The sequence below is a fragment of the Corapipo altera genome, unplaced genomic scaffold (genome assembly GCF_003945725.1).
Source record: "Corapipo altera isolate COAL_440 unplaced genomic scaffold, ASM394572v1 271, whole genome shotgun sequence".
NCBI classification, from domain to species: domain Eukaryota; kingdom Metazoa; phylum Chordata; class Aves; order Passeriformes; family Pipridae; genus Corapipo; species Corapipo altera.
In genome coordinates, this window is record NW_020884935.1 from 1106495 (window position 1) to 1128704 (window position 22210).

At 46.0% G+C, this 22210-nt stretch overlaps 2 protein-coding genes across 10 annotated transcripts in view; both read left to right on the forward strand.

The window, feature by feature from the left end:
* The window catches only part of UBB (ubiquitin B), a 1801-nt gene extending 1414 nt beyond the window's left edge, over positions 1 to 387 (forward strand). For both annotated transcript variants that reach the window (XM_027660257.1, XM_027660256.1), the window contains exon 2: positions 1 to 387. This exon is cut by the window's left edge and continues 381 nt beyond it. In XM_027660257.1, coding sequence (XP_027516058.1) covers positions 1 to 69 — 69 coding nt within the window. In that variant the 3' untranslated portion in view covers positions 70 to 387.
* A 3354-nt stretch (positions 388 to 3741) lies between these two features.
* Positions 3742 to 21804, forward strand: LOC113955093 (transient receptor potential cation channel subfamily V member 2-like). 8 transcript variants are annotated; one of them, XM_027660248.1, is made up of 20 exons: positions 3742 to 3826; positions 4166 to 5789; positions 6544 to 6713; positions 6904 to 7065; positions 7335 to 7452; positions 8343 to 8638; positions 9286 to 9419; positions 9700 to 9852; positions 10523 to 10663; positions 11143 to 11441; positions 11864 to 12040; positions 12484 to 12642; positions 12769 to 12864; positions 13391 to 13461; positions 14154 to 14319; positions 15067 to 15133; positions 15224 to 15531; positions 15880 to 15998; positions 16467 to 16561; positions 17223 to 21804. In XM_027660248.1, exons 6-20 carry the CDS (start codon positions 8400 to 8402, stop codon positions 17351 to 17353), a joined length of 2355 nt encoding a protein of 784 aa, XP_027516049.1. In that variant the 5' UTR covers positions 3742 to 3826; positions 4166 to 5789; positions 6544 to 6713; positions 6904 to 7065; positions 7335 to 7452; positions 8343 to 8399; the 3' UTR covers positions 17354 to 21804. The 8 variants fall into 8 exon arrangements, with proteins under 8 accessions (XP_027516049.1, XP_027516048.1, XP_027516050.1 ...); XM_027660247.1 differs by having other exon boundaries at positions 4166 to 5598; positions 6379 to 6713; XM_027660249.1 differs by having other exon boundaries at positions 4166 to 5598.
* The last annotated feature ends 406 nt before the right edge of the window (positions 21805 to 22210 follow it).

Consider the following 22210-nt stretch of genomic DNA (forward strand, 5'->3'; position numbering starts at 1 on the left):
CTCTCTGACTACAACATCCAGAAGGAATCCACCCTCCACCTCGTGCTGCGCCTCAGGGGGGGCTGTTAAGTTGTTGTGCATCTTGCTTGACAACAGGATTGCCAGTGGCACTTATGTTTGCACTGTAGTTCTTTTAATGTCTTAATATTAAGTTAATGCAAGATTAATGCAAGCTTGAGTAACTGCTGAACAACTGTCTGTTGAAATGCTAATAAAGTTTTCTGTTGCACATTAAAACCTGTAGTTTGTCTCAGTTCAAGCAAGTAAAACTGGTGTATTAAATGCTTTGCCTTCCTTCCATGGCAGTTTAAGCTTCTTTGCATGCATGATGAGGACCAACCTTGTGGTTAAAATGGATCTGGATTAAAATCTTAAATTAAGTGCTAATACCATGTTGTTTCTTATTCTTAGAGTTTAATGTTTCTAGTTGGGATAAGTTCCTTAAAGACCCCAAAAAGCCACGAAGTGAATAAAGGAGTGTGCTGGTCATTCCAGTGGGGTGGGTTTTGCTGCAAGTTGTAAACTTGCGTGTTTCTCAGCGAGTCCTGAGAGGTGGGTGGGAAGGGTGATGATCTGGGGGGGGAATTACTGGCACTGGGAGTTGCCTTTTGGTGGGTGGGAAGGTGCCCTTCACTGGCCCTACTGAAACTTCTTTTTAAATATTAAATGTCACTTAGCAGTGTAACAACTGCCTGATTTAAGTAGAAGTTTTACTGCTGAAAGAGAAGGAGTTCCACGAAAGTCTGGGTTGTCTCCTTATTGGTTTGGGGTGGGAGGGTTGTTTTATTTTTGGGGGGCTGAGTTAAGAAAACTCACCCAAACAAGGGGATTGGGCTGTCAACTGGGTCTTAAAAGGTGGATGAAATTATCCATGTGCCCTTCCACAGAAACTACCCAGGTTGGAAGGATGGTTCCTATCAGTGTCTTCACCTGCTAAGTTTTGTCAGCTACTTATCTTGAAGGGGGAGGCTTGGCCTCGGCTGCTCAGTGCACAGTGATTCTGTGCTGCTGCCCTTCACTTTTCCCTGATAACCTGGAATTATGCACTGTCTTGGTCAGCTTTTTTGTCCACAGTAGTGCTGCTGTGAAAGTGTTCCTCTTGAATTTCAGCTTTTGGTGTAACTTCACTGAGTGTCTGTGGTAAGTGTTGCATTTGAAACAAAGTTAGGCCAAGAAGTTGCTGTTTTCATAGAAAACTGCACGTGGTGGCTAAATTTGATATGGTTATAGCCCTGATAGGATATTTGGGGATTTAGGAGTGAGGTTTGCTTCCCTGTGCTGCACATAGCTGTGCTAGCAGAATTACAAAGAATTATAAAGCTCATCTCTACCAGAGGAGATATCTTCCTTAGTTTAAGTTTTCCTGCAATTTTGCCTTTGATTTTATGCTTTGTGCAGTTGAGCCACCTGGGCTGGTTGCCCACAGGCACCTTCCTGTGAGATACTAAAAAGTCATGGGCAAAACCCATGGAAATAATTCTGGGCAACCAATTTAGGGTGGCCCTGGTTGAGAAGGGGGCTGGACAAGGTGACCTCCAGCAACCAGCCATTCCCTGACTCACTCCAAGAGGGTGTCATAGCCCTGCTCTCTGTTAATGCAGTCTCTGAGCAGTTCATAGTCCAGAGGAGATTCAGCACTCAGTAAATTTATGTTCCTTATCTTTTCCTGCTGCTGATTTGCTCCATGGTAAAACTGGTTGCTTTATGTTTTCTGGCTCATAAAGGTCCTTCTCAAGTCCATCTGATAAGGGAGCTGTGCTGCCTGGTAACTGCTGCAGACACTGCTCAGGTTTCCCCAGCCCTGCAGGAAGATTTCTTTCCTCAGGTGAGGCTTGGGCTGGGAGTTACTGAGCTCTGGTTTTGGCTCACTAGGAATGGCACAGAGCAGCTCACCCTTAGAGCCAGGGTACAAGGAGTGAAGTCCCCAGCTGCTGTCGTGTTGCAGCGGTACCCGGGTGAGGTGTGGAGCTGGACTTAGGGAGTGGATCACTGAGGACACAGGGACACCAGTGCTGGAATTCTGTGTTCTTGCAGGATTCTGTGTTACTGAGGCTGCTGATCCTCAGCTGACGGAGGGATAACAGTCATGGGGGTGAAGAGATGACTGCAGGGACTTCTTTGTTAATAAAGAAAAAGCGTTGCAATTTATCTTAAATTTTATGTGACTTAGGGAATTTTATAGAAGATACAAGGAAATGTGAATATGAATTTGCGTAACGCATTAATTACACTGAATTTATTAACAAAAGGCGAAATAAGACATCAGGCAATATGAATGATTGATGTTAAGGTACTTTTTATTCTTACAATGTGGTGGTTACCTCAGAAATCTACTTAGAGACAACTATTCATAACTAAAATAAGAATTTAATAGGTTTTAGCCAGACTGTATCACAGAAATGTTAGGGTTGGGTGGAACCTCTGGAGATCACCCAGTCCAACCCCCTGCCAAGGCAGTGTCACCTGGAGCAGGTGACACAGGAATGCATCCAGGTATGAGAATGATCCTAATGCTCCCACAGACTGACAACAGATTCTGATATTATCTTTTAATCCTGCTGCAAGCTGAGCTTTATGACTGGCATTTCATTTTTCTCTTATTGCTCCAGTTAATTTCTAGCCTGATCTCTCAAAAAGCAAACAAACAAAAAACCAAACAAAACAAAACTCCCCAGCCAAGACCTCAGGGGTTTTGTCTTCTGTGCTTTAAAATAATTACCTATATCCATAAAAAGACAGATAACCCATTATATGGGGTTTTGGATACATTTGGTGTTTTGCTCTGTTAGCAACTGGGGCAAGTGAGGGTTAAGGCAGATAAGCATTGGGAATAAATTCCTCAGTATTTCTGCAGCCGTGTCCCACAGTTCCAAAGGCTCTATTCAAAGATCCTTGGCTGCCTGGTTTTATGTGTGTGAAATATTGCTGCATCATCCAAACCAGCCTTGTTTGGAATATAAGTTTTTAAATTAGATGAGTTTCTGTTAACTATTTTGATACAAAGAGTAAGTGAATGGCACTAATTCTCACAAGTGTGTGCCTCCAACTGTTTCTCCTTTTTTTTTTTTTTTTTTTTTTTTTGGCTATTTCCCATGGAGGCTGTTTCGAAAGCAGCAGGAATTCAAGTTTACTCGGTGGCCACCGGATGTCACTGTTCCTCCACAAACGGGTTATTTTCCAACATCACCGCTAGATTTCCTATTTTGCTGCTGTTTGATTGTCAGCAGAGCATTCCTACAGGCTGTGATCCTACAGAAAGGGATACATCGAGTAGAAAGATACTTCCATTTTAGGAATGAGAGAGCTGGAATGTTCCTTCAAAGGCCTGAGGAGTGTATAGATTGGAGCCTTTAGATGTTATGACGTGGGACTGGCAGTTACAGAAATACTGTCACGTAGATGAATTGAGTCCCCTGGGCTATCAGACAAGTCCTGACAAGGGATTATGTTTAAGAATATTTATATTTTAGATTGGGCACTGGCTGGTGTCCCTAGAGGTACAGGATTCCATCTGGGTAACTAACAAATTAAGCTGCTTAAAATTCATCACTTCAGTGTGGGTTTTACGTAACAGTTGCATGGAAAAAACAGTCAGGCCTTGCAAAAACACTTGAGATTTTCCCAAGTGTGAAAGTACACCTTTAAAAGAAACAATTGTTTCTTAACCATGTGGCTTTTGCTACCCTACCTGTTGTTTTCAAGAGAATTTTAATGCTCCACTCTTGCATGTTGTTATTACAGGCTTCCCTCCCCCATGAGGATGATTTTGAGCTGCTACACCTGAGAGTGGCCACAGATCAATCCTGTAACTAAATTACACACACATGTAAGTGACTTTGAACATCTATTTACAGTATGCAGAAAACACGATATTAATCATAAGACTGTTATATTTTCCAGTATTTGGTCAAAATGGGAACTTTGGTGAACAGAGAATCTGTATTTTAGAAAATGTGCTTGTTTTTGTGGAACACCATGTTCCTCGTGCTTCTTTTTGCCTTCTGTTTAAGCAGGTTCCAGTCATTACTTTTCCTGCCATGAATTAATGTGCTTCCTCATATATAATCTATAACCATAATTATGAATATGATTGATAATATTATTAAATGAAAAATAATGTATTTACTTAAAATTTCACTTAGGAGTTTGACTTCTCTCTTCCCAGATTGAAGGCTTCCACAGAACATGTTTCTCTTGTCAGGAGAAAATCAGCACCAACAGACACATTTTCCTCAGTAAAATAAGTACTGACCAACTGTGGGATTCCTTCTTGCTCCCACACATAAAAGCCTCAAAAAGCAAGAGGATTACATGCTGCTTTTGTAGAATTCACGCTGGCAGACAGGTGAAATTAAATTGCTGCTTTTATTCTCCCTGCATGCTGCTCTGTGTGGCTTCCTCCTGAGTCCTCACAGCTCTCAGAATTTTGGATTTTGGTGGCCAGATGCTTGTTGAGGATCATCACCAGCTCAGCAGTGACATAACCCCATAACCGACCTCGGATGCTGTCACTGCCAAGGACACATTTGGGCAGATTTTGTGATTTCTTTCTACTTTGCTCCTCCCTTCTCTCAAATGGAAGTGCAAGTGTTTCCTCTGAGCACATGTGTGTGCCCATCCCAGTGTTTGTGTGTGCACATCCCAGTGTTCCTGAGCTACCCAGCAGCTCCATGGATCTGTCTGGCTGTGGTGACCTCTCAGCTGGCAGCGATTCCTTTCCCAGCAAATTGCACATTCTCCCCCCTCCGTGTGAGTTATTAAAACCAGATGTGCGGAGAGAACTCTGCTGTGATGCACTTTTGTGGGCTGATTTCATTCCTTGGCTGCAATGGTGGGATGCCTCCAATGAAAGCTGGGGGACAAGCCCAGGAGGATTCAAACCCATTAGTCTGAGCTAAAGTCCCAGGCCTGAATCTCTGTTGATATCACAGTAAATTAGATGTAACACAACTAAAGCAAACTGAGCTAAATCAGTGCAAGGCTGGAATGAAAAAGGGGTAAGAGAAACGAGATCTTGTCTTGGATTTATCTGTTTGTTCTTTATAGGCTGTTCTGTGGATCTTAATGAATCATTAAGAAATCATCATGGAAAGAAGAAGCAGCTTCGTGTTGTTCCTGGATCAGCTTCATTTTGAAACACAGGAATCTGAGAAATAAGCTTGTAATCTCATGCAAGACCATGAGGAGGAAAAGGCACCCTGGCATTTAATGGGTGTATTTATAGGAAGGTCATCTCACAGCCTGCATCTGACTCAAAGTCGAAGCCATCTGGGAATGTTTCTATGGGTGACGACCACATTCCAGGAAGCGTCACAGCATCCTGAGTCCTGTGGGATGGGGATTGCTTTAGGCTCTCATTTGGCTCATGGTGGGTCTGGAAGAAGAAAGCCACAGCCAGAGCTCAGTGTGTCATGATGTGACACCCCTTCTCCATGTTTTAGGACCAGTGGTTAACTAAACTCTTGGGATTTACCCTGAAATGTGCCCCTGCTGTCAAGGTGTGGATTAGAAGAGCTTTTTACCATTTTGTTGGTTAATAAGATTCTCTAGTTGAGCTCTAGACCACATAAATGGCTTTGTAAAGCATCAAGAGTACAGGTGAGAATCCTTGCAGCAGCATCCTCTGGGGAAGGCTGTTGAGGCAGTGGGTGCTGGATGTTATCCCGTGCTGGTGCTGTGGGAAATGATCTTGCTGCCTCCTCGGGGCTGTTCAGAGAGGGAGAGAAAGAACTAAAACACGTGGTGTAGGTTGATGTCCTCTGTCTCTGAGGGGTCCTGTTTTGTCAGTGGTAAGTGAAGCAGTATTGGGGTGTGTGCGTGGTCCCAAGGACAGTCAGTTGTAGGGGTGGCCAGTCCGTGCTCCCAGGAGAAACCTCTCCCAAGATTTGCACACCTTTGGAGAACCAGCCCATTAAAAAATGGGCACAAGAGACAAATTAAGTAGCCAGTGGCCTGAGTGTTTCTGAACTGGGGCTGCTTTGTGCAGTTCCCTGTGCTCGTGAGGAGCAGCTGATTTTGTAGGGTCACATTTACACAGTTTATGCTGCCTTGTAACTGGGTGTATGAAGCTGTGTGAGGAGATCTGGCTTCCCACAGGAACAGTTGAGCTCAGCTGTTTCCAGGCACTCTTGTTTGTCCTGGGGCTGACTGAGGGAGCCTGTGGCAAACCTCACAACTGCACCACGGGCTCTGGCACTGCCAGGGGCAAATCCAACTTGTCCCCTGAGCTGTGAGAGGGCTGTGGTTGGGAGCCACGAGGCATTGGCTCTATATGTGCAGGCAGGGGTTAAGCATTCTGAATTTGCAATAGCCAGGCAGCTTTCCCATATAAGAGCACTGCACTCATTGGCTCTCTCTTTTACTGAGAAATCTATCTAGTCATTTCCTGTGCAAGCCCTCCTTCACTTTGCAAAAAGCCATACAGTTGAGTAAATAACAGGAATCTGTGACTATTCCTTGGATTCTCTCATGGACCATCACCAGCCAGGAGTTCAATGCTGTGCCATTAGCAGAGTGCTAATGTGAACATGGTCTTCTCTGCAGAAGAGGAGGACTCTCACCCATGGATGTAAATAATTTTGGCTCTGCTTTCATGCTTATTAACACTTGTTGGTATTGGACTTGGTTTCTACTGAGAGATCATTTACCCTCTGAAGGCTCTGTTGGGACTCCTTGTCAGATCTGTTCTTGGGTGGAGCTTGCAACAACTTGGGGTAAGTGCTGTGCTCTTCCTGTTCTGACAGCAGGGCTTGGTGGGGTCTCAGAAAGAAATAACTCAGTTCTTGAGTGGAGAAGTGGAAGCTGAGCTGGCAAGCAGAGAGTGCTCCCTGTGTTTCCCAGGGACGCACCAAGTGGGTGTAGGATCCTTTTTATGGGACCATTTTGCTCTTGCTTTTAAACCAGCCGGTCTGTCTGTGCAAGACTGACAGTAAATAACTCTCCCGAGCGCTGCGGAGAGATGGAAACTGCAGCTGAGAAATGATTTGGGGGAAAGGAAGACAGAAAAGCACAAGCAAAGTATTATGGAAGTACAAATAGCCCTCTGAAGGATCAGCAAACGTACCAGTAAGTGTTCTGGGGAAGGAAGTGAGTCTGAAACAGCATTATGGGGTGTTTGCCTGTGAGTGCAGAGGAATGTTTGTCATTAGAGCGCAGACTAAACTGAATGTCTGAATTATCATAAACGTTTGTCTTCAAATGAGCCCTTGGATTTCTTGCTGTGAGCCGCATAAAGATGCTTTGTGGCTGTTTTCTGCCTAAGAACTGTGTTTTTGCACACCCTGATCTAAGCCAAATTGCTCATGCTGTGTCCATTTACCTCTTTGCTGGTACAGGCTATGGAGTCTGGCTGTAGTCCCAGCAAGGGAGATTTCTCCTCAGAGAAAACCTGTTAACCATTTGGAGGGAGTGCATGGGAAGGAGACAGAGTTATTAACGAAAGCTCCGCTGCAGGTTGGTAATTGTGGATATTTAATTGCAAACTGTGTGAATCTGCAGTCACACTGACTTCAGACAGTGTGTCTTGGGTGTGGTCTGAGATACATCCAGATATATGTGAAGAGATGTCTTAAAAGAGTCAGAAAGGAGTTCAGGATGAGAGAAGGGGGCTGGCTGGGTGCTCTGCTGAGACTGATGCTCTCTGTGCAGTGGGTTTGGGTCAAGCTGTGCTCTGTGCAGGCTCCCAGGGCTGGGAGTGTCCCCAGGGCAGCTGGGCAGTGTGTTTGCCTGTGGAGCTGGGAGTTCAGAGCCTGTGCTCTCATGGAGAGCCAACAGCTCCAAATATTGGGGGAGTCCCCACTAATTTTGCCCCAGGATGAAATGTCAGAATGCATGAGGGGAACACAATTTGTGCACGTGTTTTCCCTGTATAAATAGTGTCATGCTCCTCAATGGGGAGCACGAACAAACTTATCACTGTTCCAAAGGCCTACAGTGAATTTTATCATTTTGACCACTTGGTGACCAGCCTGTGTTGGTTGCACTGAGACAAGAACAATGATCATAGTCTCCTAAAGAGCCACTTTCCTTGCCTTTTATGTAAGGGACCTGTGCTGCTGCCAACAGGTGAGGTCATCTCACCAACGGGGTTCAGATGTGCTGCAGACAAGTTTGCAGCCTGTATTTCATGAGCTGTTTTTGAACTTCTTCAGTGGAACTCTGTTCAAGACCCTGATCCTTTATTCAAATACTGCTACTGTGCAGAGTTTTACTGAATTTCCCTCTCAAGGGACCCATAGTCAACTGTAGAACACTGGACCTGGGCACTTGCTTTCCTCTGTGTCACATTGAACACATTCTGGGTTTGTGATCAAACTGTTAATAATTCTCCCCCTCCCTCACAGGTTTAGTCCCCCAGCAGGGAACGTCTTTGTTGACCTGCAAGACCATCTCTCCTAGAAATGGATAACTTCACCAACGGGCAGCCGGGCCCGGGTCAGAGGAACAGGTTCATAGGATTGCTAGAAACTGATGACAGTGTCCAGGAAGATAAACCTGCACCCAGTAAAAAGGAAGAAAGATCTGGACCTGGAAAGAAAGGAGAGCCACGACCCTTGGAGACACCTTACCAGAAGGAGAGCAGTGATTTTGCTCCTAAAATCAAGGTTAATCTGAATTATCGGCCAGGACTCGTCAGCAAGTGAGTAACTGTTGGGTGTTTGATGGGGGTGATCCAGGTGATCTCTACTGATCCCTGCCCTGTATAGGGGCCTATAGACTTTACCAAGTCTAAACTAAAAGTGGCAGCGTAGGAATATTGCAGGCATCTGGTAGGAGGGCATTAAAAGCAGAAAGGGGATCTATTAGGCCTCTGCTGCTGCCCCTGGAAGGTGCCCACGTGTTGGGGTGTATTTTGGGTAAATCTGAGCTAACACAAATAAGCCACGTTGGGTGTCAGAGCAGCTTCTCATGGAGCTCTGTCCAGCTGAGCTGTTCTTGCCAGGGAGGGATGTAAACCAGCTCACAGAGTGCTTCCACCATGTGATGGGCCTGACTCTGGTCCTGCAGCTATCTTGGGCTTCTCTTTGTGCTCTGGATGTGTGCCAGGGTTGCACATCAGACTGGATCTGGGAAGAGCTCCAACTGATGGAAAGAGCAGCCACTTAAGAGAATTCTGGGAAATAACAGTCTCTATTTTTCCCTCGACTCAAAAATAAAATACTTGTTTTTTTTTTTTCTGACAAACTTTCCTCCCTCCCTCCTTTCTTACGCTGTCCCACTAGGACTCAGGGCATGCTCCTGTCTCTGCTCTCCAGAACTTCCTAACACTTGGCACTTTTCCTACAGCCCAAAGGACCCAAATCGCTTCGACAGGGACCGTCTGTTCAGCGCAGTCACCAGGGGCACCCCTGAGGCACTGGATGGTTTGTTCGAGTACTTAAGGAGAACCTCCAAATTTCTCACAGATTCTGAATACACAGGTAGATTCCTGCTCAGTATTCCATGGCTTAGCAGGGGAATCTGCTCATGGTTATTTGCTTTGCCCAGCCTTCTGTCCTTTCTTTTATTTTCTAATGTTCACCTGAGGATGGAGAAGGCCATTAATTAAATATATACTAAGGTTTTTGCCTCTAGTGCAGACTAAAAATACTGATAAAAACCTTTAAAATAATGATTGTCTTTGGTCCTACAGAGCAATTTAAGTAATACAGCTGTGTGCAAAGTACACACACAACCCATTCAATACTCTCTTTCTACCAGATGCAAAGACTGGGAAGACCTGCTTAATGAAAGCCCTGTTGAACTTAAAAAATGGAAAGAATGACACAATAGCAGTCTTGCTGCAAATAGACCAAAAGACACGGAATCCCAGGCCACTTGTCAATGTGTCGTGCTCTGACTGCTACTACAGAGGTAAGGTTTCTGTTGTGGTGCTGTGGCAGAGCAGCTTCCCCATTAGACAGGTGAGATGTGCAGGCACAAGGAAAAGGAGGGGAACTGGAGCTTTTTCAGCACTGCAGATCCAGAGTTATGGTGCACTTACAGCAACAGCCTACTCTCCTTTTGTTTTCTGATTCTGTTGCTGCATCTTCTTCGGCCTTGAATTATACCCTGCTGCCAACTTAGTTCTTGGTCTGCAAAACAGAAATGGTACATTTTTAATAACCCAAGAAATGAGAGGATTTGCTTGGGAAAGCATAAAAAGCAATTCTAAAAATGAGAAAGAAATAATATATAATTTTTTAAATGAGTTCTGCTGTTTGGGTTGTGCTTTCAATAGCAAATGTGCAGCACGGTCATGTACATGTATGGTTGTCTTAATCCTCTCGTGGCTGCTTGGGATCTCAGTGCCAGGCAGGGGTAATTGCCTGGTCTTGTGTTGAATTTTGGATAGTTTTGAGGCTTGTCTTCTGCCTCAGAGCCTGCAATATTCCAAGGGCTGTTGTTGGAAGTCCTGAGCTGCCCCCCAGCCCTGCCCAGCGCTGGGGCTGCAGTTACTGTGCAGAACATGCAGCTTTTGCTCAAGTCCTGTCCTGTCCCCTCTGAGAGGGGCACGGGGTGACAGGCTTTGCTGTTTCCTCAGGCCAGACAGCACTTCACATTGCCATAGAGAAAAGGAGCCTCCCTTTAGTGAAGCTGCTGGTAGAGAATGGAGCTGATGTCCATGCCAGAGCCTACGGGGAATTCTTCAGGAAGAAGAAAGAAGGAGTTTACTTTTATTTTGGTGAGTCAGTGTGCAACATGTTCCTTCCCTTTCTTTATTGCCATACTGTATGTGACATCACTAATTCTAGTTGCCCATCTGTGCATGAGTTGCCATCTCCAGTGTCCTTTAATCAAGGCCTTGACTTACTTGAATGGCAGGATCCTTTCACATCTGGGGTGTCCAATTACTATTTGCCATCATCTTTGGGTTTATGTATTTAATCCCACCTGAGGGGTTTCAGATAGAGACCAATACTTGGTTAGGTCAGCCAAATTAGAGGTCTGGGAAAGTGTTTCAGTTGCCCCCAGAAAAAAAAGAGTAATTATTTACTGCAAACCACTTTCTGAATCTAGAGACACTGAGAAAGAACTTGTTCTGTTTTCCAGTGATAAAAGTCTAGGCTCAATATGTTTTCCTAGAATTGCTTTTTTTCTAAATTTGATTCTTTTTTGCCCCTTTCTGGTTTTTCTCCAAATACTGTGTCCTGATCTCTTCAGGTGAACTTCCCCTCTCCTTGGCTGCTTGTACCAACCAGCTTGATGTGGTGGACTATCTCCTAAACAATCCCCACCAGAAAGCCAGGCTCCAGGAGCAGGACACACAGGGCAACACAGTCCTCCATGCCCTGGTGATGATTGCAGATGACACTGAGGAGAACACCAAGTTTGTGAGCACAACATATGTTGAGATCCTGAAGGCAGGTGTGAAGCTTGACCCAACGTGTAAACTGGAGGAGATAGTGAATTATGATGGATTAAATCCTCTGCAGCTCGCTGCCAAGACAGGCAAAGTGGAGGTAAAGACAACCAGAGGGAATCCCTGGGGTTGATGAGGAACAAGGGAGAGTGTAACGTGCACCCTCAGTGCAGCAGTGGGGTTTGAGGGAGGAGCATCTTGCACCCAACCCGTGGTAACGCTGCTGACAGGGGTCAAGGAGGTCACCTCCCAGTCACTCAGTGTCCTGCAGAGCCTCGGTTGGCTGCTGCTCTCTGTCTCACCCAGGACAGCTGGTCTGGACTGAATCTGGTTCTACTCCTGGGAGAGCAGATACAAGATGTAGTTCATTGCCTGCTTTTGGCCAAATCCTGGTGTCTGGTGTGTCCAGGCTTGTAGGGCACAAATCCAGATGTGCTGCGGGGGAAGGTGGTTTGGGTACAGCTCTGTCCTTCTGCACCTTCATCACATGCATGTTTTCCTGTGCCCCTGGTTTCTCTTCAGATCTTCAGGCACATCATCCAGAGGGAGATCAAGGACCCCGTGTACCGGCACCTGTCCCGCAAGTTCACGGAGTGGACCTACGGCCCCATCCACGTGTCCCTCTATGACCTGTCCTCCTTGGACAGCTTTGAGGAGAACTCTGTGCTGGAGATCCTGGCCTACAGCAGCGACACCCCGGTGAGGGCTTCGCTGGAAGTCACACAGCAGCACCTTCACGCTGTCCCCTCAACGGTGTTGCTGTGTGATTGTGCAAATCACTTCGAGTTGATGTGGTGTTTCTGATGATAATTTCTCTGAGAAAGAAATGCATGATGGGAAGGTTTGCAGATTTTATTATTTAGAGTCTGCTTGGCCTGCCTCTGATCGCCTATAATTTGAGAGAAATTTTTGGTCCTTTGGTTATCCTAAGTCTGGGTGTGTCCAAATACCTTGATAAAGCCAAGCCAAATATCTTCTTATGGGATGGTTGATTTCTTTCATACTGCAAGGCCTGACTGAATAAACCCTTAGTGATTCCCCAGCTGGAGCCACTGAGCTCCAACACTGAAAAAGACAATCCTCTGCTGAGTTTTCCCAGCTGTTGACACAGAGGTCCTTTTTTGCTGTTTGTTTCCCCATAGAACCGGTACAAGATGGTGGTTTTGGAGCCACTGAACAAACTGCTTCAGCAAAAATGGGAAACTTTTGCTTCCAAGAGATTCTACTTCAGTTTTGTCTCGTACTTGTCATTCATGATCATCTTTACAGCCATAGCCTACTATCAGCCCTTACGGGTAAAGGTGGGTCCAGTCTTTTATCTGGAAAGGTCTGGATGGATGGAGCAGAGTTTAAAAGGTTGTGTGTGGTTATCATCACTGCCTCTGCCTGTATTCACAGGTTTGGGTGGTTTTGTTTTTATCTTGCAGCCTTCATTTCCAGTGGAATTCACAGCTGGAGGCTTCCTGTGGGTCTCTGGACTGATCATTATCTTGTTAGGAGGCATTTATCTGATCTTTGCTCAGGTATGGGGGTCTCTGATCTAGTTTCATTGTAAGAAAGCAAAAAAAAAAAAGGGAACTGTCACTGACATGGAGGCAGCAGATTCATTTCTCCTCACATCAAGATGTGCAGGAGGGGATGGAAGGAGGGAATTCTGCTCTGGGAATGCAGTGTCAGTGGGATCTAGCAGTGACAGGGGTGCCACAAGCCAGGTTGCTGGGTAAGAGGAATCATGGTTTCACAACAGCAAATAATTCTGAGGGACTTCTATGATTTATGGTATTAAAATACATCTTTGGCATTTAATGCAGTCTATTAATAAGGACATGGGGCTGAGCCATGATTCAGCCCTTGTTTATCCTTGCCCTTAATAAGTAAGGCCTTTTTTCATCTTAGAAGTATGACTAACAGAAATTTGGGATCTTGGAGATGAAAGCATGAAGAGGAGCTCATGGAGCAAAGCTTTCCCCCGAGCCATAGGCTGTGTGTGATCACTCTCTAACCAGCCCTGGTTTTGATGAATGGCTCCCATTGATTTTTCTCTCCCAGAGTCTGTACTTGAGGAGGAGACGCCAGTCCCTGAAGACCATGTGCTCTGACAGCTGCATCGAGATCCTGATGTATGTCCCTGCAGGGGTTTTGCACAGTGAAAGTTTGGTGGAATTGGTTCTCTGCTGTGTGTCTCTAACGTTGCTAGAGAGGTGGTGAGCAGGAAACATTGATCCTCTGCCACTGTCTCTTCCCATCCCTGCTCACTTCTACCTCTTGTCCTAACCCTTTGTTGTGATGGACTTTCCTGGGCAGGCTCTGTCTGTGAAGGTCAGACCCTCAATTATTCCACAGTTAGAGAACATATATTTGTCAGAAAAAGAGCTCAAGTTCTCAATCACACTGTCACTATGGTTCAGAATTAGTTGAAAGGAAAAGAACTTCCAAGTTTTCTGAGGAGGAATCTGCATCAATGTATGTGTGTGCCTGGATGTGGGCCTGTGTTCTAAGTGTTACTTTTTTTTTCCCATTTAATATCAGTTATGGGAGTTACATCAAGCAGTTCAGAGTTTCCACACTGTGAGATTAACCAGTTTATAACAAAACTGCAGCAATTTGTAGATCTGGAACTAGATGGTCCTTAAAGTCCCTTCCAACCCAAACCATTCTCTGATTCTATATAAACTCTGTCTGATTGTCTGCCATTTGTATGCTCCTTGTAGCCTCCTAAAATTTGCTTTTCATTGAAAAACAGAACAGATCTGCAATGGGAAGAGATCAGATCTGTTGAGGTGAGTCACTGTGTCATTCTGCTTTTCTCCAGCTTCATCCAGGCGTTCTCATTGCTGCTGTCAGCAGTCCTGTATGGTGCCAGCTCAGAAAACTATGTGGCAGTGATGGTGTTCTCCCTGCTTTTGGGGTGGGTGAACACTCTCTATTACACCCGGGGCTTCCAGCGCACTGGGATCTACAGTGTCATGATACAGAAGGTCAGTGCCTGGGGGGAAAACCTCTGCATGAAAAGATTTTGGGTGTGAGCAACTAATAGGAGTCCTGTGATTGCTTTCCTTCTCTCAGCACCGTGAAAACCATAAATGGAATTGATGTCCTGACTATGGAAGTACAGACATTGCAGGAGATTAGATCAGTGTCTTCAAGTACAACTGCAGGAAGCCACTGGTGTGCTCTCATTGAATAGAGCAGGTGACAGCAGCTGACACCTGTTTGTCACAAAACAACTCAAAACTAGCAGGGAAAACTGGTGTGAGTTCCCTGGAACTGTTAGACTTGGCCTGGAAAGTGTTTCCAAGTCTATAGGGGAGTCAGGGACTAGAAAGGCAAAGCAGAGGTGAAATGAGGTGCCAGGGAAGAATTCTGATCACTGCTTGTGCAAACCCAATGGAGATGGGAAAGAGAGGGATGTGTGTGTTGCAACAATTTGGAAACAGCCTTACTGGGGAACTGATGGGATATTGATTTGTTTCAAAGAACCTCTTCATATAAACATAACAACAAATAAGTCCTTATAATACTGTCAGATTAAGCTACCAATGATGTTACTTAACTGAGGAATTACTTTAACATGTATGAGTAGTTTCTTAAACTGGATAGAAGCACTTTCCAACTTGCTTTCAGTATTGTTCCTGGGGGTTGGTTATGGTGTGTGAGAAGAGGGGATCATCCTGGTGATTTCATGCAAGATAAAGAACAGCACTTCCTCCTGATTTGTGTTTCAGACCATCATGAGGGATCTGCTGCGTTTCCTCTTGGTTTACATGATCTTCCTCTTTGGCTTTGCCGCAGGTGAGCCCTCGCTCAGCGTTACGGTGTGGGCTGGGCTGTGAGAAGTGTTCTCCTTTTCTGAGGAGAACCTGAATTCTGTTTTTCTCACAGCTCTGGTCACTCTGATGGGCGACGCCCCCTCAGTCTCCCAGAACAAGTCCCTGGCTCACCTGGAGGGCACTGGGAGCCACGCCATGTACGGGGGGCTGCTCAGCGTCTCCCTGGAGCTCTTCAAGATCACCATCGGGATGGGAGACCTGGATTTCCACGAACATGCCAGATTCAGATATTTTGTCATGCTCCTGCTGCTGCTCTTTGTGATCCTCACTTACATCCTTCTGCTCAACATGCTGATCGCCCTCATGAGCGAGACAGTCACAGACATTTCTGGTTACAGCAAGAGCGTCTGGAAGCTGCAGGTGAGGCCCAAAGTTCTGCTCGAGTCCCATAAAATCAGAGATGGCAGTGCCTGTCTTTTTGTCCTAAACCTTTACATAGGTCTTTTATATAAATTTGTCACTCTGGTGGTACATGCTGGCATCATTTTTAGATGTATTTACAACTCTTGCTCTTTGCATGATCCACGTGCACAAGGAACTTGAGAGAGTAACTGGCTGGTACCATTAAGTGAAGGAGCACTTTGGGATTGGGTTCCAAAGTGATTCTCTAAATCAAAGTAGTTGCTGATTGGGGGAGATTTAATTGTAAAGAAGGGCTGGGCTCTGTAAATGCCCTGATTTCTCTCTGACATGGATTTCTTCTTCCAGAGGGCTATTGCTATTCTAGAAATAGAGAAGGCCTGGCTGTGGCGCCAGGGTGGGAAGAGGAGATCTGGCTGCTTCATGTCAGTGGGGCTCAATAAGAAAGATGAGAGGTGGTGTTTCAGGTAAGACAGATATATCCTTTACACTCCAGCCTAGCAGTGGGATCCCATGATTCACAGCCTGGTAACCCTGAACAGCCACAGAGAATTTCAGCACTGACTCAGCAGTGACTCAACCACATATTCCTGGGTACATGCAAATTGGTTGGTGATTGCCAGCTTGGAAGTTTGAGAGCTAAAATGAGCTGCCAGCATTGTCACCTTTGTATTAAGAACCTGAACTGGAGGAACTGGAGTATTTTAAAACAACCAACCTACAACATGCAGTGAGAGAAGAAGTTTTACTTCATGGAGCTTAGGCTACAGAAGATCTACTCAAAGAAAAGCTCTGTAAGGTGCTGCTGCTGCAGCCAAACCATCAGGATTGTATTGGCAGGATGAGCTGGGTTGGGATGCTGGGTTGGAACTGTGAGATCTGGGTTGAAATGCTGTGCTCCATGCATCAGTGTCTGTTGCATTTTGTCTCTCCAGAGTAGAGGAAATTAAATGGACAGATTGGGCAAAGGATGTGGGAGTTCTGAAGGAAGACCCTGGAAACACCAGTGATTCAGAAATAAATCCAGAAGGTAAATTAAACTATGAAGAAAGGTCTTCAGTATCCTTTTAGCTTCCTGCTCAGCAACTACTCTTGGAAAGTTATTATGTCTTCATTAATAGAGATTTTAGACTGGCCAACTGGCTTATAAAATTGCTTTCTCACAGTACCACTTGTGAGCTGAGAAAATAAAGATTTAGTGTAGGTATGGATCTGGTCAGGGTTTGGGAACAAACAGTGAGAATAAAGGAGATGCCATTCCTACTTACCTCTGGTAGAAATGGGCAGAGAACACTGCTTTTTTTTACAGAAGTGGTAAAATTTAGGCCCACTCATACTGCAAGTGTTAAAATCACAGGGCTTTTAGAACATGAGTCTGGGCATTAACACTGACAACTCAGTCAAATTCTGCCTGAGATCATTCTGGGAATGAAACTCTGTGTCAAACAGAGAATTGTTACTTTCTCTGGAAGTATTTTGTTCAGCCTGGCAGAGCTTGGATTTGAACACAACCTCCTGCCCTTGCAATGTGGGTTCTTCCTAGATGCCAGTTTTCTAGGACTGGGGAGGTTGCAGTGCTTAAAACATTATCTGGTGTGTGCTGGGTGTTCCCTAAACCTTCACCCTTCTAAACTGGGTCCCTTTGTCAGCTTCCTGCTGATGAAGGGCCGTTCCTGTGTCTCCTGCTGCAGAGACAAGATCGTGGAAACGGGAACCACAGAAACCTCCGAGATCAGCTGCCTCAGAGGAGCAGTCACTCCTGCAGCCCCAGCCATCAGCAACAGAGATGATGCCTTTGCAGGGACAAACCAGAGATCTTTGACAGGTTTTCTGAGTTGCAACCTTGCTCCCATCTCCAAAGGAGTAGTTCTTCCTATAGCAGCTGGAAGAATTGAAGGCATTATCAGTATTAAAGTGCATTTTGTCGAGGACTGTGGTTCAGCCTGTGGCTTTAAATACTTTTATGCACTTTAATCATTAATTTCCTTTGAAGAAACTATTTTTACTCAACTTTCTCTACCTGACACTTTCTTACTGCTATGTCTAAAGATACAAGAGCAAGAGTGAGCTCCTGGGGCAGTGGGGAGTGGTCTCTGGGAAGGCAGTGCTCCCTGAGCTGTACAGGAATAATGCTGATGCAGTGACTTAGAAAAGAGTGGATCGACTTATTCTTTTGTCACAAGAGACTAAACTGAAGTACTTTGGAGTAAAAAATGTCATAGAGTCATAAAAAGTTGCTCAGGGTGGAGTTGGCTTCTGTGCAAAGTGCTGCTGGTGTGAGGCACGAGCGGACAAATACTCAGTGTGCAGTCAGCAAGAGCTGCTCTGAGTGTCTGTGGCAGCACCTGCAATGCTCCGTGGTCAGTCCACATCAGAATCCCCATTTTACAGTATTGGAATGAAGTCCTTTGCACAATGTGCACGTTTGCTTAAAAGCACAAAAGCTGATGTGGATTTCCCAGACCCGTAAGTTCACACGGTGAATTTTGGAGACATCTGTCTCTCACAGGTTGCTCTGTCTCTGTAATAAGCAGCAGCAGAATCCTGCTCGTGGCTCTGAGAGACTGATGGGCCAAAACTTACTGTGTGGTTGACACTTCCTGTCAGTCTTGGCAGTCTTGGCATCCTGTCTTGCTGCAAATGTCTGCAAGGACCTCATTGCTTTCTGTGACGTGCACCCTGCCCCAGGCAGGAGGGGCAGCCTAAACTCTGTGGAAAAGAGATAAAAACGAGCTGTCTCACTTTTCACTATATTTAAATATAATAACGTGATATTTCTGTAAACTGTCAATATAGCAAGTTTGCTTCATTGAAAATATTCATCCTTGGATATATTTCTAGTGTTTCAGTCTTTCTCAAAAGGCAGGAGAAGGTTTGATCAATGTGGACTCTAAGGCCTTATCTAATTCCTGATGACATTTCACCCAGTGCTGTGCTGCCCTCACTGCTGTGCCAGTTAACTTGTTTTTCACGACCTCCTGTCAGTTTGTGCAGCCACATCTGAGCATTGAGCAGCTGATGCTGCCCTGGATGAACCTTCCACGCAGGGAATAGTGATACCCCCAGGAAAGCTGCAGACTCTGGGTGTTGGCCTTCCCTTCAGTGAGATAAACTATGCAGCTCGAGATCTCTGCCTCATTTCTGCTCTGGAGGAGGCTTGGAGGTTTGTCTTTTGGAGACAACCATCCTAATCCTCACTGCCTGCACGTGGCTGGCAGCAGAAGCATTGCTTTAAAACTTCCTCCCTGCACTTAAATGGGCTTTTCCCCCGTGCTGGGCAATTCCCCTGAAGCTTCACCCCATTGGGGGCTCTGAGTGCTAACTGACTTTTCTCTCTCCAGCTCCTGTTGTTTTCTTGCTTTGTGAAGCCTTCAGCTGCTTTTCCCATCTATGGCTCTGTCCTAAGTGTTCCCAAGATTTGGCAAGGTGCTCACACTGCACAAAAGGATCATCTGGCATATGATAAATCTACTGCTGTGCTTGGTGCTTTGCTGTGGTAGGGAGACTTTGAGAATTTCAGAGAATGCAAAATCAGATCTACCATCCCTGTCTGGAGTCCTGATAAATAACAAAAGAGAAATCTTGCTTCCTGGTAGTTTTGGAAAGCTGGGGGCTGTGACAGCTTGCTTACAACATAACCTGCCTCTTCAGCCATTCTCTCAGCCTCCTTCTCTTTACATCCCTTCCTTAAGCTTGCAGTGCACCTTTGTCTTCTGATCTGCATCAAGAATGTTCTGCTGTGAAACAGGGCTTGGCATTCCCTGTGCTCCCCAATCCCACCACAGCCCACCAGTCCCAGGCCTCTCGAGCTCATGGATAAAGGGTGATGGGCAGGGAGAGGCCTGTGCAGCAAACAGACATGTCCAGTTGGTGGGAGGCTGCTGTCCAGCTCTTTGATGTGCTATGGAAAAAAGGGGATTTTTGAGGAGTTGCCACCTCTCTGCAGTGAGGATGAGTCAGCACTGGGGAGATTATCATCTGTAGCCTCCCAGTGCACGAGCTCCCCTTTGGTTTCACCAGCTGAACCACTTCCCGGTTTGGTCCCGTTACAGACAGGAAGGCTGGCTGGGATTTGTTTTGTGGGATGTCTGCAGTTCCTGGAAAGAGGAAGGACTTACAAGCTGGGTCATAGCTTTGAAGGCCCAGCAGGATTTTGGGATCCACACTTAATAGATCATAATATTTTGTCAGGAAACACTTCGGTCATTTACACAAGAAATCATGAACAGATGAACTGTCCTCTCCCTTCTACCTCTTGTGACAGGAGAACCCACCTGCATGTGAACCCCTTCCTGGGCAGATGGGGAGGGTTTGCAGGGCTCTGGCAAAGCAGGAACCTTTCACAGTCATCAGTGAAGGAACAGCTGCAGTTTCTCTCCTCTGTCTGCTCTGTGTGTATGAGCCACAGAGCCTCTGCAGGCCTAGCCACAACAAGAAGAAAAGGCACCAGCAGCTCCCAGTGCTTTCCACACAGGGTTAGGAATTCTCCAACCCTCTCCTGTGTGCTTTGGTCAGAGTTGCTTGGCTCCTGGCAGGGTGGGATAGGAATGTGGACCTTTGGCTTCCAAACTTCACACGGGCACTCTTTGCCTGCCCACTGCTCCCTGTGCCTTCTCCAGAGGCTCCAAGTGCTTCCCGCCTCACAGTGATCGACCTCACAGCTTATCTGTGCAATTTTCTTCAAAGAAACTTCATGTCTGGTTTGTGTGGCTCCTAATCCCTCACAGGGCCATTTTCCTCAGGGGCAGAGGTGGAGTCAAGACTCTCCCGTTCCTCAGATGTTTTGCACATTTTATTTTGCTGTTGGATTTTCCCCCCACACTGTTTTTCCAAAGCCTGCTCTGAAGCTGGAGCCAGCAAGGGGAGGTGTATCTGTGCCTCAGTTGATTCCCTCTCTCTTCATCTCTTCATGACCCCACTTGCAACTGAACATACTTTCCATTGCCTCTGGAGCTCGCAAAGAGAGCCTTGGAAATGTGACAGCCCAAGGGCCCCGACAAAGAACAGATGCTTTCTGTAAGTCCCACAAGCTGCACAGGGTCTGAAGGGCTGCAGCTGGTGCATTTTGCAGCTGGACTCTTCCTGGAGCTGCCTCTCACTTTTGGGCTTTAAGAAATGTCATTATTTGTTGCTCTGGGACTAAAACAAAAATAAAGTTGGGGAGGGGAAAGACATTTTAAAAGAAAACTTCTGCTTTGCAACCTCACATCTGCTTCAGCAGCACAAAAAAAAGTGGGGCCTGGCAGGAGCAGGCAAAGGCTCAGGAAGATGTGACTGTGGCTGGCACAGAACTGTTACTAAATCTGAGTGCAAAGGGTGGTTTTTTTGCTTCCTCTTTTAACATAATCTTATTTTTTCAGTTCGGATTTGTGAGATGTGGAGTGTTACAGCATTTCTGGACTGTGAGGATGGTTGTCAAATGCTAACACAGGGAGTCCTTAAAGGATGAGAGTTGGAGGTAGCTGAAAAGTGTCCATGTGATTTGTTGCACTCTTTTCTGAGAATTCTTGGAAAATTTAGACTGTCTGGGTAAAGAGAGCCATGTCTCTATTCCGCTGGGAGGAAGATCCATCTCCAGTTGACAGCTTTGGTTTTGCTGGTGCTCACATCCCCAACACACAAGTCAGAGACTCAGTCATGTTGCAAATAAAATAATTTTGCTCTTTTGGAGTCCTCTGGCGTAAAACCTTGGTCCATGCAGGACAGGAATGATCCCTGTCCTTTGTCAGGAGAGGGAAGCAGTGGCTGCTGAGAGGCCTGGTGACCACTCAGCAGCTTTGGCTGCAAGGACAACGCTGATCCAGTTCTGCTAAAACCTTCCTGCAGTGAGCTGGGGGCTGCAGCTGCTGCTCTGGTGCTGGGCAGGCACCTTGTGTGTCTCCAGGGTCCTGCAGGAGCTGGTGCAACCACTCCAGAGTCCAGGAGAGGCTGCAGGAGTTGTAAGCCAGGTAACACTGCCCTGTGCCAACCTGCTCTGCAGTGCCAGAGGCAACTGCCCTCCGTTCCTCCCTTCCAGCCTGCAGTGTGTTGCCTCTGCAGCAGGTACCTGAAGGAATCATGAAATTTGGAAAAAGACTGGGAAAAAATTTCCCTGACTGGGGTGTGGTGTATTTATGTTCTGTTCTCATGGTTCATGGGGAGGGAGGTCGTCAGCTTTGTTGTTCTTTTTCCGCTGTCAAACTGTTGAATAATGATTCTGTTGCTGCTAAACTGGTTACAGGATCTGTCCCTGAGGATGGCTGTAATAAAATAAATAATAGGAAATGATCCACATATAAGTAGATATGTGGTGTTTTGTTCTAAAAATTGCCTTACTCTGCTGCAAAGGACACCCATCCTACAAAGCTATATATAGAGAATTCCAGGGGAAAAGGCTGCTTGTCTTTTTCTGGAGCACAGGTTGGATCTTATTTAGGGTCTGAGCTCTGCCCACTTGACGTGAGCCATGATGGGGTGACAGATCCTCTCCTTGCTGGAGCTCCGTTTGATGGGGGGGAAGAAGGGAGGGTTTACGTCCATCGCCTGGAGACAGAGGTGAAAACACTGGTAGCGTAAACACTCCATGTTGGGGATTTTCCAGCCGTGCCTAAGCAGTGACAAATAAAACATTCCTGCTTTGTGCTCCCGCTGGACGTGCTCTCCCTGTATGGTAGAGGACTGCGGGCTGCAGCCAGTGCTC